General features: G+C 41.9%; 1 protein-coding gene across 1 annotated transcript in view; it reads left to right on the forward strand.

Moving 5' to 3' along the window:
- The first annotated feature begins 1573 nt into the window (after positions 1-1573).
- The window catches only part of MAT2B (methionine adenosyltransferase 2B), a 111407-nt gene continuing 93321 nt past the window's right edge, over positions 1574-19659 (forward strand). The window contains exon 1 of the mRNA XM_040344662.1: positions 1574-1789. Within this exon, the coding sequence (XP_040200596.1) occupies positions 1760-1789 (30 nt within the window). The 5' untranslated portion in view covers positions 1574-1759. The remainder of the gene's footprint in view (positions 1790-19659) is intronic.

Raw genomic sequence — 19659 nt, forward strand, 5'->3', positions numbered from 1 at the left:
ATTTATTTTCCCTGAAATGCTTGCGCAAAAAAAAAAAACACTGTTTGCTGTATAAATGTCACTGGTCCCAAAAATGTGTCAAAAGTGTACGATCTGTCTGTCGCAATCCCGCTAAAAATCGCTAATCAACGCCATTACTAGTAAAAAAAAAAATAAGCCATAAATCTATCCCCTATTTTGTAGACGGTTTAGGAGATAATTGCCAAAAGGAATACACCGTTGTCTACGGCGCATGCGCGCCATAGACAATGGCACAGGTGCGCTGAGAATGCCAGTTTTTTCAATGGCTAATGCGGGCTTTGACGGCTCCCACGCGCATTCACAGAGTGACGTCTTCGCCGCTCCGGCCAATCACATCGCTGGAGCTATTTTTTTTTTTTTGGGGGAGGGGGGTCTATAACCACTTTTAACCACTTCCCGCCCAGTCAATGGGAAATTTAAATCCGGGAAGTGGTTACACAATCCTGACTTGACGTCTATGGACGTCCTGCAGGATTTCATGCCGCGCGCGCCCGTGGCTACGATCGGTGATGCAGGGTGTCAATCTGACACCCTGCATCTCAGATCTCGGTAAAGAGCCTCTGGCGGAGGCTCTTTACCACGTGATCAGCCGTGTCCAATCACAGCTGATCACGATGTAAACAGGAAGAGCCGTTGATGGCTCTTCCTCACTCGCTTAAAAAAAAAAGATGCCAATCAGTGCCCACAAATGGGCACTGACTGGCAACATGGATGCATCAGTGCCACCCCACAGTGTCCATCAGTGCCACTCCACAGTGTCCATCAGTGCCACCCCGCAGTGTCCATCAGTGCCACCCCACAGTGCCCATCCATGCCCAGTGCCCACCTATCAGTGCCCATCAGTGCCACCCATAAATACCCATCAGTGCCACCTATGAGTTTCCATCAGTGCCGCCCATGAGTGCCCATCAGTGCCGCATACCAGCGCCGCCCATCAGTGCCACCTCATTGGTGCCCATCAGTACTACCTCATCAATGTCGATTAGTGCCATCTCATCGGTGCCCATCAGTGCCGCCATATCAGTGCCCGTAATTGAAAGAGAAAACTTACTTATTTACAAAAAAATTAACAGGGGAAAAAAAAACTTAATTTTTTTCAAAATTTTTAGTCTATTTTTTAGTTGTTGAGCAAAAAAAAAAAAAAAAAATCGCAGAGGTGATCAAATACCACCAAAAGAAAGCTCTATTTGTGAGGAAAAAAGGGTACAGTGTAGCATGACCGCGCAATTGCCATTCAAAGTGCGACAGTGCTGAAAGCTGAGAATTGGCTTGGGCGGGAAGGTGCGCAAGTGCCTGGTATGGAAGTGGTTAAGCAACGCAGTGCCGTATTGCAAAAAATGGCCTGGTCATTAAGGGGGAAAATCTTCCGGTCCTTAAGTGGTTAAATTGTAAAGTGACAACACTCCATTTTACTCCATTATTGGTCAAATTAATTCCCCCCCCCCCCCCCCCGACAAGAGAGGAATTACATCAGCAGAAGTAGGAATGTCTATAACTGTTATTAGTTAATTAAAGGCAAGGCTTAAATTTGACTAGCTGCTACTTGGCTAAACAACAAGCGGTCATTGTCTGACTGAAACAATCACGAGCGTGAACTAAACAGCCACCCTGTACAAAGGGCAGCTGGTGTTTCCTCATTCCATGTGCTCACTACTGAAAAGACAAAGACTGGAGCAGAGATCTGCAGCTTCCCCAGCCGCCTTCTCACTGCTATATTCTATATATACACTGCCACAAAATGCCTGAAATGTTGATGGAAATAGAGGAGGTAAGGCACTGCCTTCATGGATTTTGCTGGGGTGGAAATCAATGTATCATGCATAACAGTTGTTAGCATTTTGCCTTGTAGTTACAGAGCTATGGCGGAACTTAAGGGCGTCTTTGAAAAGGCATTTCCTATGAACCTGTCAGTGCCTTCTATGGTGCCTGTGTTATTTCTTACTAGATGCTGTTGGATACACTTTAGTGTAAACCATGTAAAATAAGCCCCCTTTGCTAGTATTGCCACCTCCGTTCCACATATTACACAGGTTCTGTGGCTGATTAAGGTGATAATTAAACTCACTTGGTGCCTTATCTGCATCTGTAATTACTATGTTCCGGTTTAAAGGGATGAGGCGGCAACCCTACCCTCTGCACTACAAAAAATAGTTCATGTATATGGCTTATCGTCAAAGGTTTTAGGGGGGTGCCGTTTATGTGGCTTGCTATTTTAATCGTATGTTTAAAACCTCTTCTCTGCAGTAATACACACAAACCTCTGTTTACAAGCAGTGGGGTATAGTGAAGTTGGTCATACCTTGGTGGATTTGTGTATGAATAATGTTGTCTGTATATTTGATAATGCCGTCAGACTTAAAGGGGTTGTAAAGGTTTGTTTTCTATTTTCGAAATAGGTACCTTTCAGCTAGTGCATTGTTGGTTTACTTTCCCTTACCTTCGATTTCCCTTCTAAATGTTTTTTTTTTTTCTTTGTCTGAATTTCCCACTTCCTGTTTCTCCTCAGTAAGCTTGCCCCAATCATCCATGGGGGTTAGTCAGCCAGAACAGCTTACTGAGGAGGAACAGGAAGTGAGAAATTTAGACAAAGAAACAAAACATTTAGAAGGGAAATGGATGGAAAATGAACTAGCTTAAAGGAACCTATTTAGAAAATAAAAAACAAACTTTTACAACCCCTTTAATGAATGTTCGTCAAAAGTACATGGGGGGGGGGGGGGGCTGTATTTTTAACATTTGATTTTGGAATGAATGGAATTTCCCAAATAGAATTGAAATATACTGTATTTTTTTTTTTTTTTTTTTGTCTTCGCTGCATTTAAAATACAATCACTGATTTGACCCCCCATTAACTATTAGAAAATCAAACCAATTTAATAATAATAATAATATTAATAATAATATTTAATTACTTTCAAAGGAATTACCGGTACTACCCATGCAAGGCCATCTTTACTTGCTATGTTTTAAATGTCTTTACACACAAATTCACTGTTATGCATTAATAAGGTTGAATTGTAAACAGATATTAAGTGTTTTTATAGTCTTGCTTGGTATAAAAGACTTGAGCAGACAGACTCTGGAGCAGTTGTACATGGTAGCCAATCAGCTACCATATTGTTAAGCTAAGATATTGTTTAAATTGATAATAAAGGCAGTTAAAAAAAAATAAAAAATAAAATAAATAAAATTGTTCTGTTATACTTACCTGCTCTGTGTAATAGTTTTGCACAGAGCAGCCCAGATCCTCCTCTTCTCGGAGCCCCTGCTGAGGGCTCCCATAGCATTCACACACTTTGGCCCCGCCACTGCTCTCTCCTCATTGGCTGTGATTTGACAGTAGCAGGAGCCAATGGCTCCCACTGCTGTCTCAGACAATAAGGAGGGGGAGCCAAGGCTCGTGTGCTCAGCGCTGGAGGAAGATTGGGCTCAGGTAAGTATTAGGTGCTGCTGCTGCACACAGAAGTTTTTTTACCTTCATGCATAGAATTCATGAAAGTTAAAGTGGATGTAAACCCAAAATGTGTTTATTGTTTTGCTGTCACAATGTAGAGTAAATGATTTCCCATCATCTGTTCCTAGCCTTGCCACGAAGTTAATCCAGCTCTGAGCAATCCTCTTTTTCTTTTTTTTCAGTGAAATAAACGGACAAACAGAAGAAAACTTTTGTCCGTTCCGCCCCCTTGCTGTGAGTGACAGGTTATTTACATATCTCATGCACTAGCCTGGAAACAGGCCTTATTTTTTAATTCCCACCCCCACTCCTTTTCTGAAGGCATGTGGTTACTTTTTTGGATTTTGACTGGATGTTAGTGATCATAGCAGAATTTAGTGTAAGAAATACATAGGACAAAGGGGAGTGTAAAGGTGGGCGGGGAGTCTAGTGACATCACGACTCCACCCACCGAGCTCCAGACAACAGATCCACACACAGAATCTGTAGTTGTTCAGTTCTGATAACAGACAGAGGGGAGACATTTGACAGGTAAGGATACAATTCTGGGGCATGTATATCCTTATAGATCAGCACTATGGCAGTAGTTTAGAAAGGACGAGAGTGGGTTTACATCCACTTTAAAATACCTTGAGCCTTGAGCCTAGGTTCACACTGCTGCGAATTCAAAATCGCGGTAAAATGTGCGATTTTACCGCGATTTCGCGGCCGCGATTTTGCCGCGACTTGCCGCGATTTCGGCCGCAATTTAATGTAAATCGCGGCCCGAAATCGCAAAAAGTAGTACAGGAACTACTTTTTGAAATCGCAGATGCGGCGTCGCACTGATTATGACAGTGCCATTGCCGACAATTGCCGCCGATTTGAGATGCGATTTGACATGTCAAATCGCATCTCAAATCGTTCCAAATCGTACCCAGTGTGAACCAGGGCTCACACCCACTTTAACTTAACAAGCTGAAGCTAAAAGCTGATTGGTTACTATGCATGCACAGCTGCTCCAGTTGTGGTTAATTATTCCTAGTGTATACTGGTAATTATAATGCACATACAAAGTTTTAAAGTGTACACTAAAGTTAAAACTGTTTTTATTTTAGATAGAATAAGTTAAAACCCCTATTGTGTTTTATTTATTTAACTTTTGCCATCTGTGTTCCATTACAGAGATTCCCTTCACTTCCTGTCCCATAACCAAAACAGGAAGTGAGAGTAAATTGCTCCAAAGTGAGGGAATTCCAGTGTGTCACCAGAACTAGTTTACCAATTGGAACATGTCTCCCCTATTACTGTTCTGATGTGGGATTGTCTTTTACTTTCTCCTTTTGATGATAAAAGTAAACAGGACAAATAGAGAGAATTTCCCTAATGGGGGCACAAACAGCAATAAAAACTGACATGGGTTCTAATCCCTCTCCAGACTATCCAAAATTAACTTAACTTAAAGTGTCACTAAAAGGAAAAAAAATGTTTTCTTTAAAATAACAAACATGTTATACTTACCTCCACTGTGCAGTTCATTTTGCACAGAGTGGCCCCGATCCACGTGTTCTGGGGTCCCTCGGCGGCTGTCTCTGGTCCTCCCCGCATGAACTCATCACATTCATGCGAGAGAGCTCGCATGGTGATGAGCCCCTAGAACAGTCCATACGCTTTTTTTTTTTTTTTTTTTTTTTTAGGGGATTTACCACTTAAGACCTGGACCATTATGCAGGTTAAGGACCTTGCCCCTTTTTGCGATTCCGCACTACGTCCAGGGCCAGATTAACAAGGGAGCTGATGGAGCTGCAGCTCCAGGCCCCTTTCTCAAGATAGGCCCATTTGCCCAAAAAAAAAAAAAAATAAATAAAAAAAAAAAAAAAAAAAAAAAAAGATTGACTTCGGGGGTTGTAGCTCGACGACCAGAGGTCACAGAAACCCCACATTTGGGGGGTAGGCGTGGGAAGACCTACCCCACAACTGATCAAAATATGGGATGGCTATCATTAATGGTTCCGGAGATACGGGCCTGCTTGCACAGCCTGTCAGAAGCTACATTCAGAGCGGCCAATATAAATACAAGCTGACACATTACAGCAGACTGCTGTACCCAGGCCAATTCTGACACTTCTCTACTACATGTAAAAATCATAATTAGTTTTTTGCTAGAAAACTACTCTATGGTGGTCTTTGCACTTTTTATGTTGCACGGTGTAGAGCTGCACAATTCTGGCTAAAATGAATTTGCTTAGAAGATAGATCCCGATTCTCTCACGATTCTTGCGGCGTAACGTCATCTTTCACATTAAAACAAAAAAAATAAAATAAATGGGCTAACTTTACTGTTTTGTTTTTATGGTTTTTATTATTCATTGAAATGGGAAAATGCAGTGTGACATAAAATATTGCAGCAATAGCCATTTTATTCCCTAGAGTCTCTGCTAAAATATATATAATGTTTGGCGGTTCCAAGTAATTTTCTAGCAAATAATATTGCTATTTAACTTAAGAAACAAGTGTTGGACTTTAAGTGGTTCAATTTCCCGCATTTACACACAGATGTTTGATCTAAGAAGGAAGTTAGTTACAATGTTTCATTTTGTTTACAAACTTTGCAGACTGCCCAGATTTTTTCTTTACACACAGAAGTGTATCCCTTTTATCTATGAAGGAAGCGTTAGTTACAATGTTTCCTGTTAAAAACTTGGCAGACTGCCCAGATATTTTCTTTTGATAGCTGAAAGTCTTTCCACTTGTTATATGAAAGAATCGTCAAACTGTGCATTGGAGATCGTCAGGGGGGTTGAATCGAAATCACGTTTTTTTAACGATTAATTGTGCAGCTCTAGCACAGTATTTGCGCAGCAATTTTTCAAACATGTTTTTTTGGAAAAAAAATGTTTCATTCATTAAAAAAAACACTAGTTAGTTAAGTTAGCACGATTTTTTTTTTGGTATCCTAAGCGATGCTTTAAATTTTTTTTAGGTTACATGTTTAGAGTTACAGAGGAGGTCTAGTACTAGAATTATTGTTCTCGCTCTAACGATCGTGGCATATGTAACCTGTGTGTATCTGGCTCTGATACTACCAGTGCCTACCCAGCCACTGACTAGTATCTCTCCCCAGCCTGTCCCCACACACCCTCTCACCTGCTGACCTGTGGATGGGGGAATCACTCCTGCAGTGTTATTGTGTTCTGCCAGTGCGTACAATGATCAGTGTTGCTAACTTTAGCTGGCAGCACTGATTGTTTTGGGAAAAACCTAACAGGCTGGTTGTACTCAAGTCGATTAATAGATTGACTTGTGTAAAACCAGCTAGCCCATACATAGATCAAATATAGCTGGTCTCTGCATAATTGGCGTAATTTCAATCCATGTATGACCCGCTTAACCACTACGCAGTCCCTAAATATCCTTCCACTCCTGTACATAGTGCTCACTGTCATACTCTCCACACTCCTCTCCTGTACATAGTGCTCACTGTCATACTCTCCGCACTCCTCTCCTGTACATAGTGCCCACTGTCGCACCCTCCACACTTCTCTCCTATACATAGTGCCCACTGTCATAACCTACACACTCCTCTCCTATACATAGTGCGCACTGTCATACCCTTCACACTCCTCTCCTATACAGAGCGCCCACTGTCATACCCTTCACACTGCTCTCCTGTACATAGTGCCTGCTGTCATACACTTCTCTCCTATACATAGTGCCCACTGTCGCACCCTCCACAATCCTCTTACTGTACATACTGCTCACTGTCATACCCTCCACACTCCTCCCTTATACATAGTGCCCACTGTCATACCCTCCACACTCCTCTTCTATACATAGCGTTCACTGTCATACCCTCCACACTCCTCTCCTATACATAGTGCCCACCATCATACCGTCCACATTCCTCTCCTGTACATACTGCCCACTGTCATACCCTCCACACTCCTCTCCTGTACATACTGCCCCATCATACCCTCCACACTTCTCTCTGGTACGTACTACCCTCTGTCATACCCCCACACTCTTCCTGTACATACTGCCCATTGTCATACCCTTCATACTCCTCTCCTGTACATAGTGCCTTTTGCCATACCCTTTGCACTCCTCTCCTGTACATAGTGCACACTGTTAGACCCTCCACATTCCTCTCCCTCACCTGCACATACTTCCCACTTATATACCATCTTTTGGTGGTATTTGATCACCTCTGCAGTTGTTTTTATTTTTTGCGCTATAAACAAAAATAGAGAGACAATTTTTTAAAAAAAATTCGCTATTTTTTACTTTTTGCTGTAATAAATATCCCCCAAAAATATATAAAAAAAACATTTTTTTCCTAAAGTTTAGGCCGATACGTATTCTTCTTCTTCTACTTATTTTTGGTAAAAAAAATCGCAATAAGCGTTTGGTTTGCGCAAAAGTTATAGCGTTTACAACAGGGGTTGACAAATTTGCTTGGAATCTAGGAGCCAGGTAAAAAAGTTAGGAGCCAGAAAACGCGCCCCGTCCCGACGAGCTTGCGCGCAGAAAGCGAACACATACGTGACCAGCGCCCCCATATGTAAACGGTGTTCAAACCACACACGTGAGGTATCGCCGCGATTGGTAGAGCGAGAGCAATAATTCTAGCCCTAGACCTCCTCTGTAACTCAAAACATGCAACCTGTAGATTTTTTTTAAACGTCGCCTATGAAGATTTTAAAGGGTAAAAGTTTGTCTGCATTCCACGAGCGGACGCAATTTTGAAGCATGACATGTTGGGTATGAATTTATTCGGCGTAACATTATCTTTCATAATATAAAAAAAAAAAAATGGAGATAACTTTACTATTGTCTTATTTTTTCACCAAAAAAGTGCGCTTGTAAGACCGCTGCGCAAATACAGCATGACAGAAAGTATTGCAACGTTTGCCATTTTATTCTCTAGGGTGTTAGGATAAAAAATATATATAATGTTTGGGGGTTCTAATTAGAGGGAAGAAGATGGCAGTGAAAATAGTGAAAAATGACATTAGAATTGCTGTTTAACTTGTAATGCTTAACTTGTAATACCAACGGCCACCACCAGATGGCGCCAGCTCACATCTGGTGGTAATAACGTGTAATACCAACGGCTCACCACCAGATGGCCCCAGCTCAAAAAAAAAAAATTTTTTTTTTTTTTTTTTTTTTTTGCCCCCCCATTCCAAGCCAAGTCGCCAGGGCCCCATTTCTAGTCGCCATGGCGACCTGGCGCCCGGGATTTGTCGAGCCCTGGTTTACAAAATAGGAGATAGTTTTATGGCATTTTTTATTAATAATTTTTTTTTTACTAGTAATGGCGGCGATCAGAGATTTTTTTTTTTTTTTTGTGACTACGACATTGACTGCGGACAGGGATGCCTTTTCCTTTACCTTAGGAGGCAGGTGACGAGTTCCAGGATGACACTCTGATTTCCCCCTCCTCCTTCCTCCACTGTCTGAGGCGGTGGGAGGGCTGGATGTGGCTGTGGGTGAGTCATCCCTGAAAGAGCGAGTCGAGTCCTGGCTGGAGAGAACCGCTGGCTGAGCTACTCCCTGACTCTTCTAAGCTCCAGGGCCGTTGTTTCTCCTCCCGGCCAAACAGGAAGTCGGTCCTAAGACTCCCTGGCCAATCGGGTCTCAGGTCCTGCTTTGCCGGGAGGAGAATCAGGAAGACAATGGCGAATATTAATTTTCTATTGTCGCACAACGAAGTGGGCTTGGGGCGCAGTGCTCTGTGCCTCAAGCCCACCCTTTTTTAAAGCCAAAAAGAGACTCTGGCTCAAATCGTGTGCTTTAAAAAAAAATTGGAATCCATGCGTTCGGTGCAATGCATGTAGATTAGGGGATAGGCGCATGGACCAGTAGAGCAGTGCCCCTAATGGACGGGCTGCCACTGCTGGAGCCTCTCTATCTGGTGCCCTTCTTAAAGAGGCTATATAACAGCATGGTATCTCCCTACGTCAAGAAAGTGTTTGAATCCTGTACCAGTGGGCCTACTTTAAGGCCCCTTTCACATTGAGGAGTTTTTCAGGCGGTACAGTGCTAAAAATAGCGCTGCTATCCCGCCTGAAAAACTCCTTCACTGCAGACTCCATGTGAAAGCCCGAGGGCTTTCACACTGAGGCGATGCGCTGGCGGGAGACAAAAAAATCTCCTGTCAGCAGCATCTTTGAAACGGTGAGAGGAGCGGCATGTATACCGCTCCTTCACCGCTCCTTCCCATTGAAAACAATGGGAAACCGCGGCAATACCGCCCACAATGCGCCTCTATAGAGGCGCATTGCGGACGGTCTTAACCCTTTATCGGCCGCTTGCGGGGGTTAATACCGCACCGCTAGCGGCTGATTCCCGCGGCAATCCCGGCGGTATTGCGCCGCTATTTTTAGTGGCGTTATACCGCCACTGCGGCTCCCGCCCCAGTCTGAAAGGGGGCCTAAAGCCTCAACTTTTTTTGTTGACATTTTTTTAATAGCACTTTCACTTTTTTATATTTTACAATTGGAAATAATGTAACTTTCCCAGACCAGGCAATGTTAAAGATATTAGGCACATTGGTGAAGTGTTTAAGTGGGGAAAGTATGTGCTGGTAAGGAGTATTGTAGTATGTGTATATGACATGGGCCTAATAGCAAAAGGGATGATGGGGGTCAGCATGTGCAGGAAGGTATGATGGCAGTTGGTATGTGACAGGTGTGTCCATGTTCTCTTTTCTCTTTCTCTCTAAAAGTATCTACAAGGAATCTGTACACCTTTTGGTACTCTTCATTCTGCTTATGTGCACCTTTGGCCTTATTCATTCCTATGGGGAGCTATACACATGCCAACATTTGGCTGTTCCTATATAAATGAGTAGATAAAATGTATGTGGAGGTTGCAGAGGACTCGGCAAAAGCCTCTCTGATAAAAGCCTGTGTGAGTTTAAACAGGGCCACCCAGTGAAAATCGATTAAAGCTAACTTTTTAGGCTCCATGCACACTGAAGCTTATAAACTGCAGTTTATTGCTGTTTTGGCTTTTTTTTTTTTTAAAGCCCATAAACTGAACTCTATGTTAGCCTATGTGCCCATGCACACCTGGGCGTTTTTTAGTGTTAATGAGCTTTGGAGTTTATTGGCTTTTTTCAGAACGCTCGAAAATTTGCGTTCAAAGTGCAGTTTTTCGACGAAAAAAAGCGCAAAACGCTCAAAACCGATAAAAAACTGCTTCAGTGTGCATGGAGCCTTAACAGAAGAGTTGTACATACTGCCCATTGTCATACCCTTCATACTCCTCTCCTGTACATAGTGCCTTTTGCCATACCCTTTGCACTCCTCTCCTGTACATAGTGCACACTGTTAGACCCTCCACATTCCTCTCCCTCACCTGCACATACTTCCCACTTATATACCATCTTTTGGTGGTATTTGATCACCTCTGCAGTTGTTTTTATTTTTTGCGCTATAAACAAAAATAGAGAGACAATTTTTTTAAAAAAATTTGCTATTTTTTACTTTTTGCTGTAATAAATATCCCCCAAAAATATATAAAAAAAACATTTTTTTCCTAAAGTTTAGGCCGATACGTATTCTTCTTCTTCTACTTATTTTTGGTAAAAAAAATCGCAATAAGCGTTTGGTTTGCGCAAAAGTTATAGCGTTTACAACAGGGGTTGACAAATTTGCTTGGAATCTAGGAGCCAGGTAAAAAAGTTAGGAGCCAGAAAACGCGCCCCGTCCCGACGAGCTTGCGCGCAGAAAGCGAACACATACGTGACCAGCGCCCCCATATGTAAACGGTGTTCAAACCACACCTGGGCGTTTTTTAGTGTTAATGAGCTTTGGAGTTTATTGGCTTTTTTCAGAACGCTCGAAAATTTGCGTTCAAAGTGCAGTTTTTCAAAGAAAAAAACGCAAAACGCTCAAAACCGATAAAAAACTCCTTCAGTGTGCATGGAGCCTTAACAGAAGAGTTGTCCTTCAGGGTGGTACTCCAGGGAAAACAAAAATTCTTCCTAGGAGTGGGGCTGCTCCAGACATTCAGAATATGATTTGTAAGTGTTGTGCAGTACTAGGTAGTGTGGTGTCAGACACTGAATTCTAAAATAAATTGTTAGGCATTTCAGATACTAGAGTAACTCCATATTCAAGCACAGATAGTAAATGTTCATTACTTAGCCTTGTCTACAATTGCCTGATTTACAGGTGTTGGCCTGGAAATTGGAGTTTTGTCCTTGGGAATGTCCTTATTTTGAGCACTGTTCAGCTTATATATAGTCAACCACCAGCCAATATTTTGTGATAATTTTTTATTTTTTTTTCTCTTCATTCAATCTTTACTCCTTGTATATCCTCCACTCTGCAAATGTATAGAAAAGTTCTGCATGGGAGGGAAAAAACAAACTATTAGTTTCAATTAAAAAAACAAACAAACAGCATGTACCTGTTCTGCCAAGTGTTTCTTGCGAATAAACAGTGGCAACAGATAAAATTTGTACAACATTAAAAGTAATATCATACCTCTCAACCAATTCCCTCTGTCCTTCCTCAATTGTCCCTCCTCCTTGTACAGGTGTTGTAGGCCCATCCCCCCACAGTTATTACATCTTGTATCTCTTGACCCCACCTCTTAGGCCTCGTACACACAACCGAACATGTCCGCTGAAACTGGTCTGCGGAGCAGTTTCCACGGACATGTTCGGTCGTGTGTACGGCCGACCGGACAATTTTCCGGCGGATCGGACAGGTTTCCAGCGGACAAAAATTTCTTAGCATGCTAAGAAACATGTACGCTGGAAGCCTGTCCGTCGGACATGTTCGGTCGTCTGTACGACTCACCGGACATGTCCGCTTGGCCGAAAGCCCTCGCATGCGTCGAAGTGATTCGACGCATGCGTGGAAGCATTGACCTTCCAGGGTCGCACACGTCGCGGCGACGGCGCGGCCACGTCACCGCGTTCGCTGTCCGCGGGAAATTTGGTCTGATGGTGTGTACAGCCATCAGACCAAAATCCGCCAGCGGACATGTCCGATGAAAACGGCCCGCGGATAGTTTTCATCTGACATGTCCCGTCGTGTGTACGAGGCCTTAGAGTGTAAGCTCTAATGAGCAGGGCTCTCTGATTCCTACTGTATTAAATTAAATTAAATTGTATTGCAATTGTACTGTCTGCCTTTTATATGGTAAAGGGCTACGTAAACTGTCGGCACTATATACATCCTGTACAATAATAATTATAGTGCTGCACTGCTGGCTATCATTTTAAAAGATTTCTTAAAGATATATGTCATATCTAACATATACCAATGTGCAAAATAAGTCAGTGTCCCATACAAATACTATACATCAACTGTGTACTAGGTGACCATCACTATTGACTCAATAATACATAAATATGTGTATTAAAATAACAGTCTCTTTCAGTCTCCCCACACCAGATGATGTGCTTCTATGAATACACACAGTGCCACCTCAGTGCTCTCTAGACTCTTACCTTCAAAATGCTAATCACTCTCATGCTATTAAACCATCAGGGTTTATCTGCTCTTTGGGTTGAACACCTTCAGGGCTCCTGTCCACTAGGGACCCCCTTGGTGGCGTCAGTGATGGTTCCAGGTAGTAGAGGGTGTTTTTTTATTTTTTATCACTAAATTATTTATGCGGCCCATATACCTTGCCCATGTGTCAAATAAAAAAAAAAAGTAAAAGGATCCCATTGTGAATCATTTCAATAAAGCACAATTTATTAGGTAAAAATGCACTCACATTTAAGATTACTGTGCAATTTCACTTCAAGTCAGTGTCTGTCCGATCCGTCCTACGCGTTACGTCACATGACTTCCTCAGGGGGGCCCTGTCTTGTTTCTGAGTAATTAGAGTAGGTAATCTTGACGCTCTTTAGTGTATTCCTAACTCTGTTTCATTTTAGTGAAGTCACTCATTTTTAGCACGATTAATTTGCCAGTAAATGTGGATGAAAGTTTTAGTGTTAATTGAATTTTGTTACTTTGTCACTACAATGAAGAAGAAGATCTCCATTTACAAAGGAATATAAAAATTATTCTCAGGTAGCACTAGAGAACTTTTTTTTTCTGGGCATTCTAGAAAAAAAGGCAAGGCGTAATACTCATGTCCTGGAAAATCAATTGCGCAATATGTTTCTTTAAAACTTAATTTCTTATCAGGCAGCAGTTCCAGTCTCCAATCCTCTTTCCTGATTTGTGTGTTGTCGCAGCCACTCTGCTTTTAACATTTGATGAGATTATCTATTTGTTTACTGCATATTACTGCAGGGCAACCTCAGAGCTCCTTCGGTGCCCATCTCGATAATAAGACATGAGCTACTTTATCTACAGGGCAGCCCATCCTTTCAGCTAATGGAAATGGAGCTGTGCATTTTTTCTTAGCATCGCCAGCACAATGTCTTGCGTCAGTAACCAAGAGAGCATAATGTAATTTGATCTTGCATCCTCTATATAATTCAAGTGTTTTCATCTGGCCCGCATTACTTTTTCTTTTTTGCGAACCTGTTGTGATGCCAGGCATGCTGATATTATGTGGTCTATGTACAAGGATTCACAGCCCCACCCAAGAGGTATGTCTATTTTTACCAATATAATTGTAAAGATTTTCTGATTACTTACATGCTCCCTTTTTTTTTTTTTTTATTATTAAAGCGGTTGTAAACCCGCATATGGAATTTTTTTTTTTTTTTTTTTTTACACCTGCAAGGCAAAAGACATAATGAGCTACTAGCTCATTATGAAATACTTACCACGGAACGGGGAGAAGAGAACTTACCTGGTCCACGCCGAGCGAGATGTCATCTTGACTCGGCGTATCTTCCGGGTATCGCCGCTCCAGCGATGTGATTGACTGGAGCCGCGATGTCGTCACTCCCGTGATGGGAGACTTCAATTCGGTCCTTTAGTTGAGGATCCCCGCTGCGCTTGTGCTGCTGCAATCAGCGGCGCATTGCGAGGGTAATATCTCCTAAATCGTACAGGTTTAGGAGATATTCTCTATACCTACAGGTAAGCCTTATTATAGGCTTACCTGTAGGTAAAAGTTTAAAAAATGGCTTTACAACCACTTAAAGCAAACTATATATGCTATATGGCAGCATGTGTTTGTATATTCAAGATTCTTAAAAGGAAAGTCTTCATTCCTATTAATTTGAAAACTGATATTGTGCTTCCAGGTCTTTTATGTCAAAGCTTAGGGCTCTTTCACACGTCAGCTCAGTTTTTTAGATCAGTTTTTCCGTCAGTTTTTCCATCAGTTTTTTTCATCCGTTTTTTTTTTTTTTTTTTTTTTTGGGGGGGGGCTTTTTACATATTTTGATGAAAAACGGATGTTAGCGGATCGGATGGTAAACGGATCATCCGCTAACGTCCGTTTTTCGTCCGTTCCGTTTTTTTGACGGAAGAAAAATAGGGTTTTCTTCCGTCCAAAAAAACGGAACTTAACGCAGACGGATGCTAACGGACGTTAGCGGATGCTCATCCGCTAACGGACGTTAACCCATAGGGAAGCATTGCGGTCCGTTAACGGACGTCCAAAAAACGGACGAACGGACGTGTGAAAGAGCCCTTAATTAAACAATCTGAAGTTAGAAGCTGATTGGCTACCATGTACAGGTGCACCAGATTTTGCACTATCCAGTTTTAGTAAATCAAACCCCTATGAACTAATAGTTTTCTGGCAAAATGCTGTAATCACTGTTGGAGCTGCAACTAATTCCTAAACATCTAGCAAATGTAGTATTTTTCCATCTGGTTTATTATAATCTGGTGTATGCTCAGATTTCTGAGTGTATACAGCTGTTTACTGTAACGGGTAAATGCTTTGCAAAGTTGTATATAGCATCAAGTAGATGTAAACTCTATTTATTTTTTATTTATTTTTTGATGAAATTATCATTTTCATCGTTGGTCAGCCTTGCTGTGTCTGCTGTGGATTTCTGGAACTGTGGCAGGATTTTTATTTTTCCTTGGTCCTTTTAGGTTTATGTAAGTGAGACTGTCATTCACGGCACAGTAATCATGGAGTATGTTTTGGGCACAAGCATTACAGTCTGTACATGGCTCCCAACTGTCCCTGATTTCAAGGGACTGTCTCTGATTTGGAACAATGTCCCACTGTACCTATTTCCTCCTTCATTTTTGTCCCTCATTTTGGTCTGATGTATATAAAATGCACTTTCAAAAGTGTTTCCCAGTACTAAACCTTGTATCCAATTTATAGATTGCTGCATTTGTAAATTTCAAAACCAATACAAAAGGAAAAGTAGTGGTAAAAAAAGCACTTGTGAGTTTAACGAATCATTTTTTAATTTTTTTGCAAAATTCTCCCTTTTGAGGGGGTGTGGCAAGGGGTGTGTTCTATTAGCAAAAAGTATGTAGGCATGGGTGTCCCTCATTCCCATCTCAGAAAGTTGTCGGGTATGTCTGTTTTATAGTGTATACTTTATGAAGGTTTAGACTGTTATTTAACATGCTCTTCTAAGCAAAGACCTATATTCTGCCCATTTTCACTAATCAGCTTTCAGTCATTTATGTAAAACCTTTATCCTAAGAGGGTCGGGGGGGGGGATTTAGAAGCGGGGGGGGGGGGGGCCTTTACAAGATAAAGAAATATATATATCTGGGCCCTTTAATAAAAAGAAATAAAAAATATACATCTGGGGCCCTGGGGACCTCTGAGCCCTTTAATAAAAAAAAAAAAAAATATATATATATATATATATATATATATATATATATATATATATATATATATATATATATATATATTAAAAAGGGAAATAAAATAATATACATTTTTATTTTTTTATTTTAAAGGGGGTTGCCATCCGGGCCCCTGGGGACCTCCGGGCCCATTACAGGTGTACTGCCTGTACCCCCCCTGATGGTGGCCCTGGTTGGGAGGTATGGACAGAGATGAGCTTGGAGAGGCTGTAATGTTTCTCTTCTGATAGCCAGGAAATGGGAGCAGGCATCCATCCACTATTCCAGGAGTGCTTAAATATAGGGTACTCATGGAATATGTTCAATTTGGTGGCCTTTAACCTGCCTACCAACTTTCTGAGATGGGGAACACCTATTAGCAAACGTATGCCCCCCCAAGAAGAATTGTATTTAAAAAAAAAAATTAAACCTTTAAGTCCTTTTTTACCACTACTATTCCTTTATATTGGTTGTTGGAATTCATAAATGCAATAATTTAGAAATTGGGAAAACCCCTTATGGTACATTTTAGAATGTACCACTCTCTGTCTTTGTTCTTTCCTTCCATTTTATTTCTTTTTTATCCTAATTTCTTGTCTCTCTAGCCATCTTTCTTGTTCTTTCTTCTTATTATTTCTCTCCCTTTTTTCTTTGTCCCCCCCCTCCTCTTTTCCTCTCCCTTCCATGTATTCTCTATTTGTATTCCTTCTCTTACTACTTGGTGGGGGGGGGGGGGGGAGTTCTGATCAGCCAACTTAGGTTCTCTTGATCAAGGTCATCTGAGAACTCTAGTGGGGACTTTTAATGGCAACTATAATCACAGGTAGTGTTACTGTCTTGGCAGCACTTGAGTGCTTTTCGGCCACTAGCAGGGTGCTTTTACCTCCAAAGAACGGGTTCAAAATGTTGTGTTGCGGCGCTTTGGAAGCGCTGACCATCATTTCAATGGGCAGGGCGTTTTGGGAGCGATGTACACAGCACTCCCAAACCTCCCCAACGATGTTGCTTGCAGGACTTTTACTAACGTCCCGCAAGTGCACCGCCCCAGTGTGAAAAGACACACTGAAATGAATGGAAAGCGGTTTTCAGACGCTATTTAGAGGCTATTTCTAGCGCTAAAACGCCTGAAAACCGACTCAGTGTGAAAGAGGTCTTAAAGGGGTTGTAAAGGTTCGTTATTTATTTTCTAAATAGGTTCCTTTAAGCTAGTGCATTGTTGGTTCACTTACCTTTTTCCTTCGATTTTTTTTTTTTTTTTTTTTTTTTTTTTTTTTTTTTTTCCCTTCTAAATGTTTTTTTCTTTGTCTGAATTTCTCACTTCCTGTTTCTCCTCAGTAAGCTTGCACCCATCATTCGAGCTGTTCTGGCTGGGGGTTAGTCAGCCAGAACGGCTTACTAAGGAGGAACAGGAAGTGAGAAATTCAGAGAAAGACCACAAATAAAAAAAAAACATTTAGAAGGATAATTGAAGGAAAAGGTAAGTGAACCAACAATGCACTAGCTTAAAGGATCCTATTTAGAAAATAAAAAACAAACCTTTACAACCCTCCAGAAAATTGCATAATGTGTAGCCAGCTTGAAGACTGCCCTCCCCTAGACTGAAAATGCTGCTGGCCAAAGGTGTCTGCTTTACCAGTTCATCCAAAGTGGATACACCCACCCAAATGCTGGCCATACACTATACCAAAAATTGCCTGAAATTTGGACAGTTTGTTCGTTTTTCAGCCAGTTAAAGTGGTTGTAAACCCTGTTTAAACTTTTTTTTTTTAAATAAAAAAACCTGCAAGACAAAGCCATAATGAGCTAGTATGACTAGCATACTAGCTCATAATGCATGTACTTACCTTTAGAAGGAAGCACCAGAAGCCGTCCTCGTGTCCCCCTCCATCGCTCCCGGAGGTTACTTCCGGGTATCGCGGCTCCAGCGATGTGATTGGCGGGAGCCGTCAAACACAGCATTTCCGTGTTTAGGACGGCTATTGTAAGTGCGCCGTTGTCTACAGCGCATGCGCATTAGACAGCGGTACCTTTCATTGGCGAATATCTCCTAAACTGTGCAGATTTTGGAGATATTGCCAACACCTACAGGTAAGCCTTAATGTAGGCTTACCTGTAGGTGTTAGCAATATATGTATAATGTAAGGTTTGTTTTTTTTTTGTTTGTTTTTTTTAGACAAAAAAATATAGTCAAGATTTGAAATTTTCGGACGAACCATAATTTTAAAGGTTAATGTGTTTCCAGTCCAAACTGTTTGCACAAGGTATATGTGAAAAAAACATCAAAAAATGTATTTATTTATGTCCATTGAACGATTTATTGGTCATTACACGATGGCACTATTGTTTTTTTCTCACAGACAAGTGTTTGTTTTTCGAAAATGGGTTCACCTGATTATTTTTATTTATTTTTTTGTATAGTGTATGGCCAGCATAAGACAGGGAATGTTACTGGCTGGATCACTAGGGGGAAATTAAGGAAAAAAGAAAATTGGTGCAGCACCACACCCAAGGATCAATGAGCTGCAATATACTGCATTTTTGGTTTTGGGTTTAATATGACTTTAGGCCTGGTTCACACCTATGCATTTTTTAGTGCATTTTCAGTTTTGTAGAAAAACACACTACAGTTCATTTAACATGGTTTCCTATTGATGTAGTTCACATATGTGTATGTATCGCTTACCCCCGGAGGAGCCGCTGGTTAAATTTGGGATCGGCGTATTTTAGTTACCCCAGTGATGTGTCTAGTGATGATGACAGCAATGAGAGCAGTAATAGAATGTCCAGACTGTTGGTTGACGTTTTCAATGCTTTATTTTCCTGGTCAACACGACCAACATGTTAACTTGAGGTAGACAGGACAGGTTGGTGAAAGAAGAATGAACCTCGCAGAATCTGGCTATGGATAAGTAAAAGCAGTCCTGCTTTTACAGCAACTCTTTCCTCGTCGCCACTTCAGCCGAAGTGGGTAAAGTGCCCCTGGACAGATTCCTCTCACGAACCTGGCAGCCAGAGCGCCACTTAGAAAAACTGGGAAGGAAACAAGTCTCTGCCATAGACTTGGCTCTAATTAAATTTGGGTTTGAAGATGAGACCTCTGCCACAGGCCTAGTACTTGAAAGTTGAACGGCAGGGCGAATCCTCCCAATGTTGATTTGGGGTCACCGACTGACAGTCTGAATACAACCTGTCAGTGTCCGGTCACCCAGATCCCCGATGGTTCGTTCAAGCCCTATTGGATCACCTGCCTCCGGGTTCTCCTCAGACCGATCCCCCCCACCGAACAGCACCCAGCTTGGGATCTTCTCAATAGAGATGGGGGACCCAGTAAGTCACTGGGGCCCCATTTGTAGCATCAGTTGCTCCGGGCCTAAGAAGCCCAGAGTCAGGAACTCCGCGTAGCACGTGCGCCCCGGCCTGGTAGGCCATAACGCCGGGGCCCGTGATGTGCGCACACCCTAAAGGTGGGTGCCGCACCCGGAACCTGCGAAGAACCCC

This window comes from Rana temporaria, chromosome 3, assembly GCF_905171775.1.
Source record: "Rana temporaria chromosome 3, aRanTem1.1, whole genome shotgun sequence".
Taxonomy (NCBI): Eukaryota; Metazoa; Chordata; class Amphibia; order Anura; family Ranidae; genus Rana; species Rana temporaria.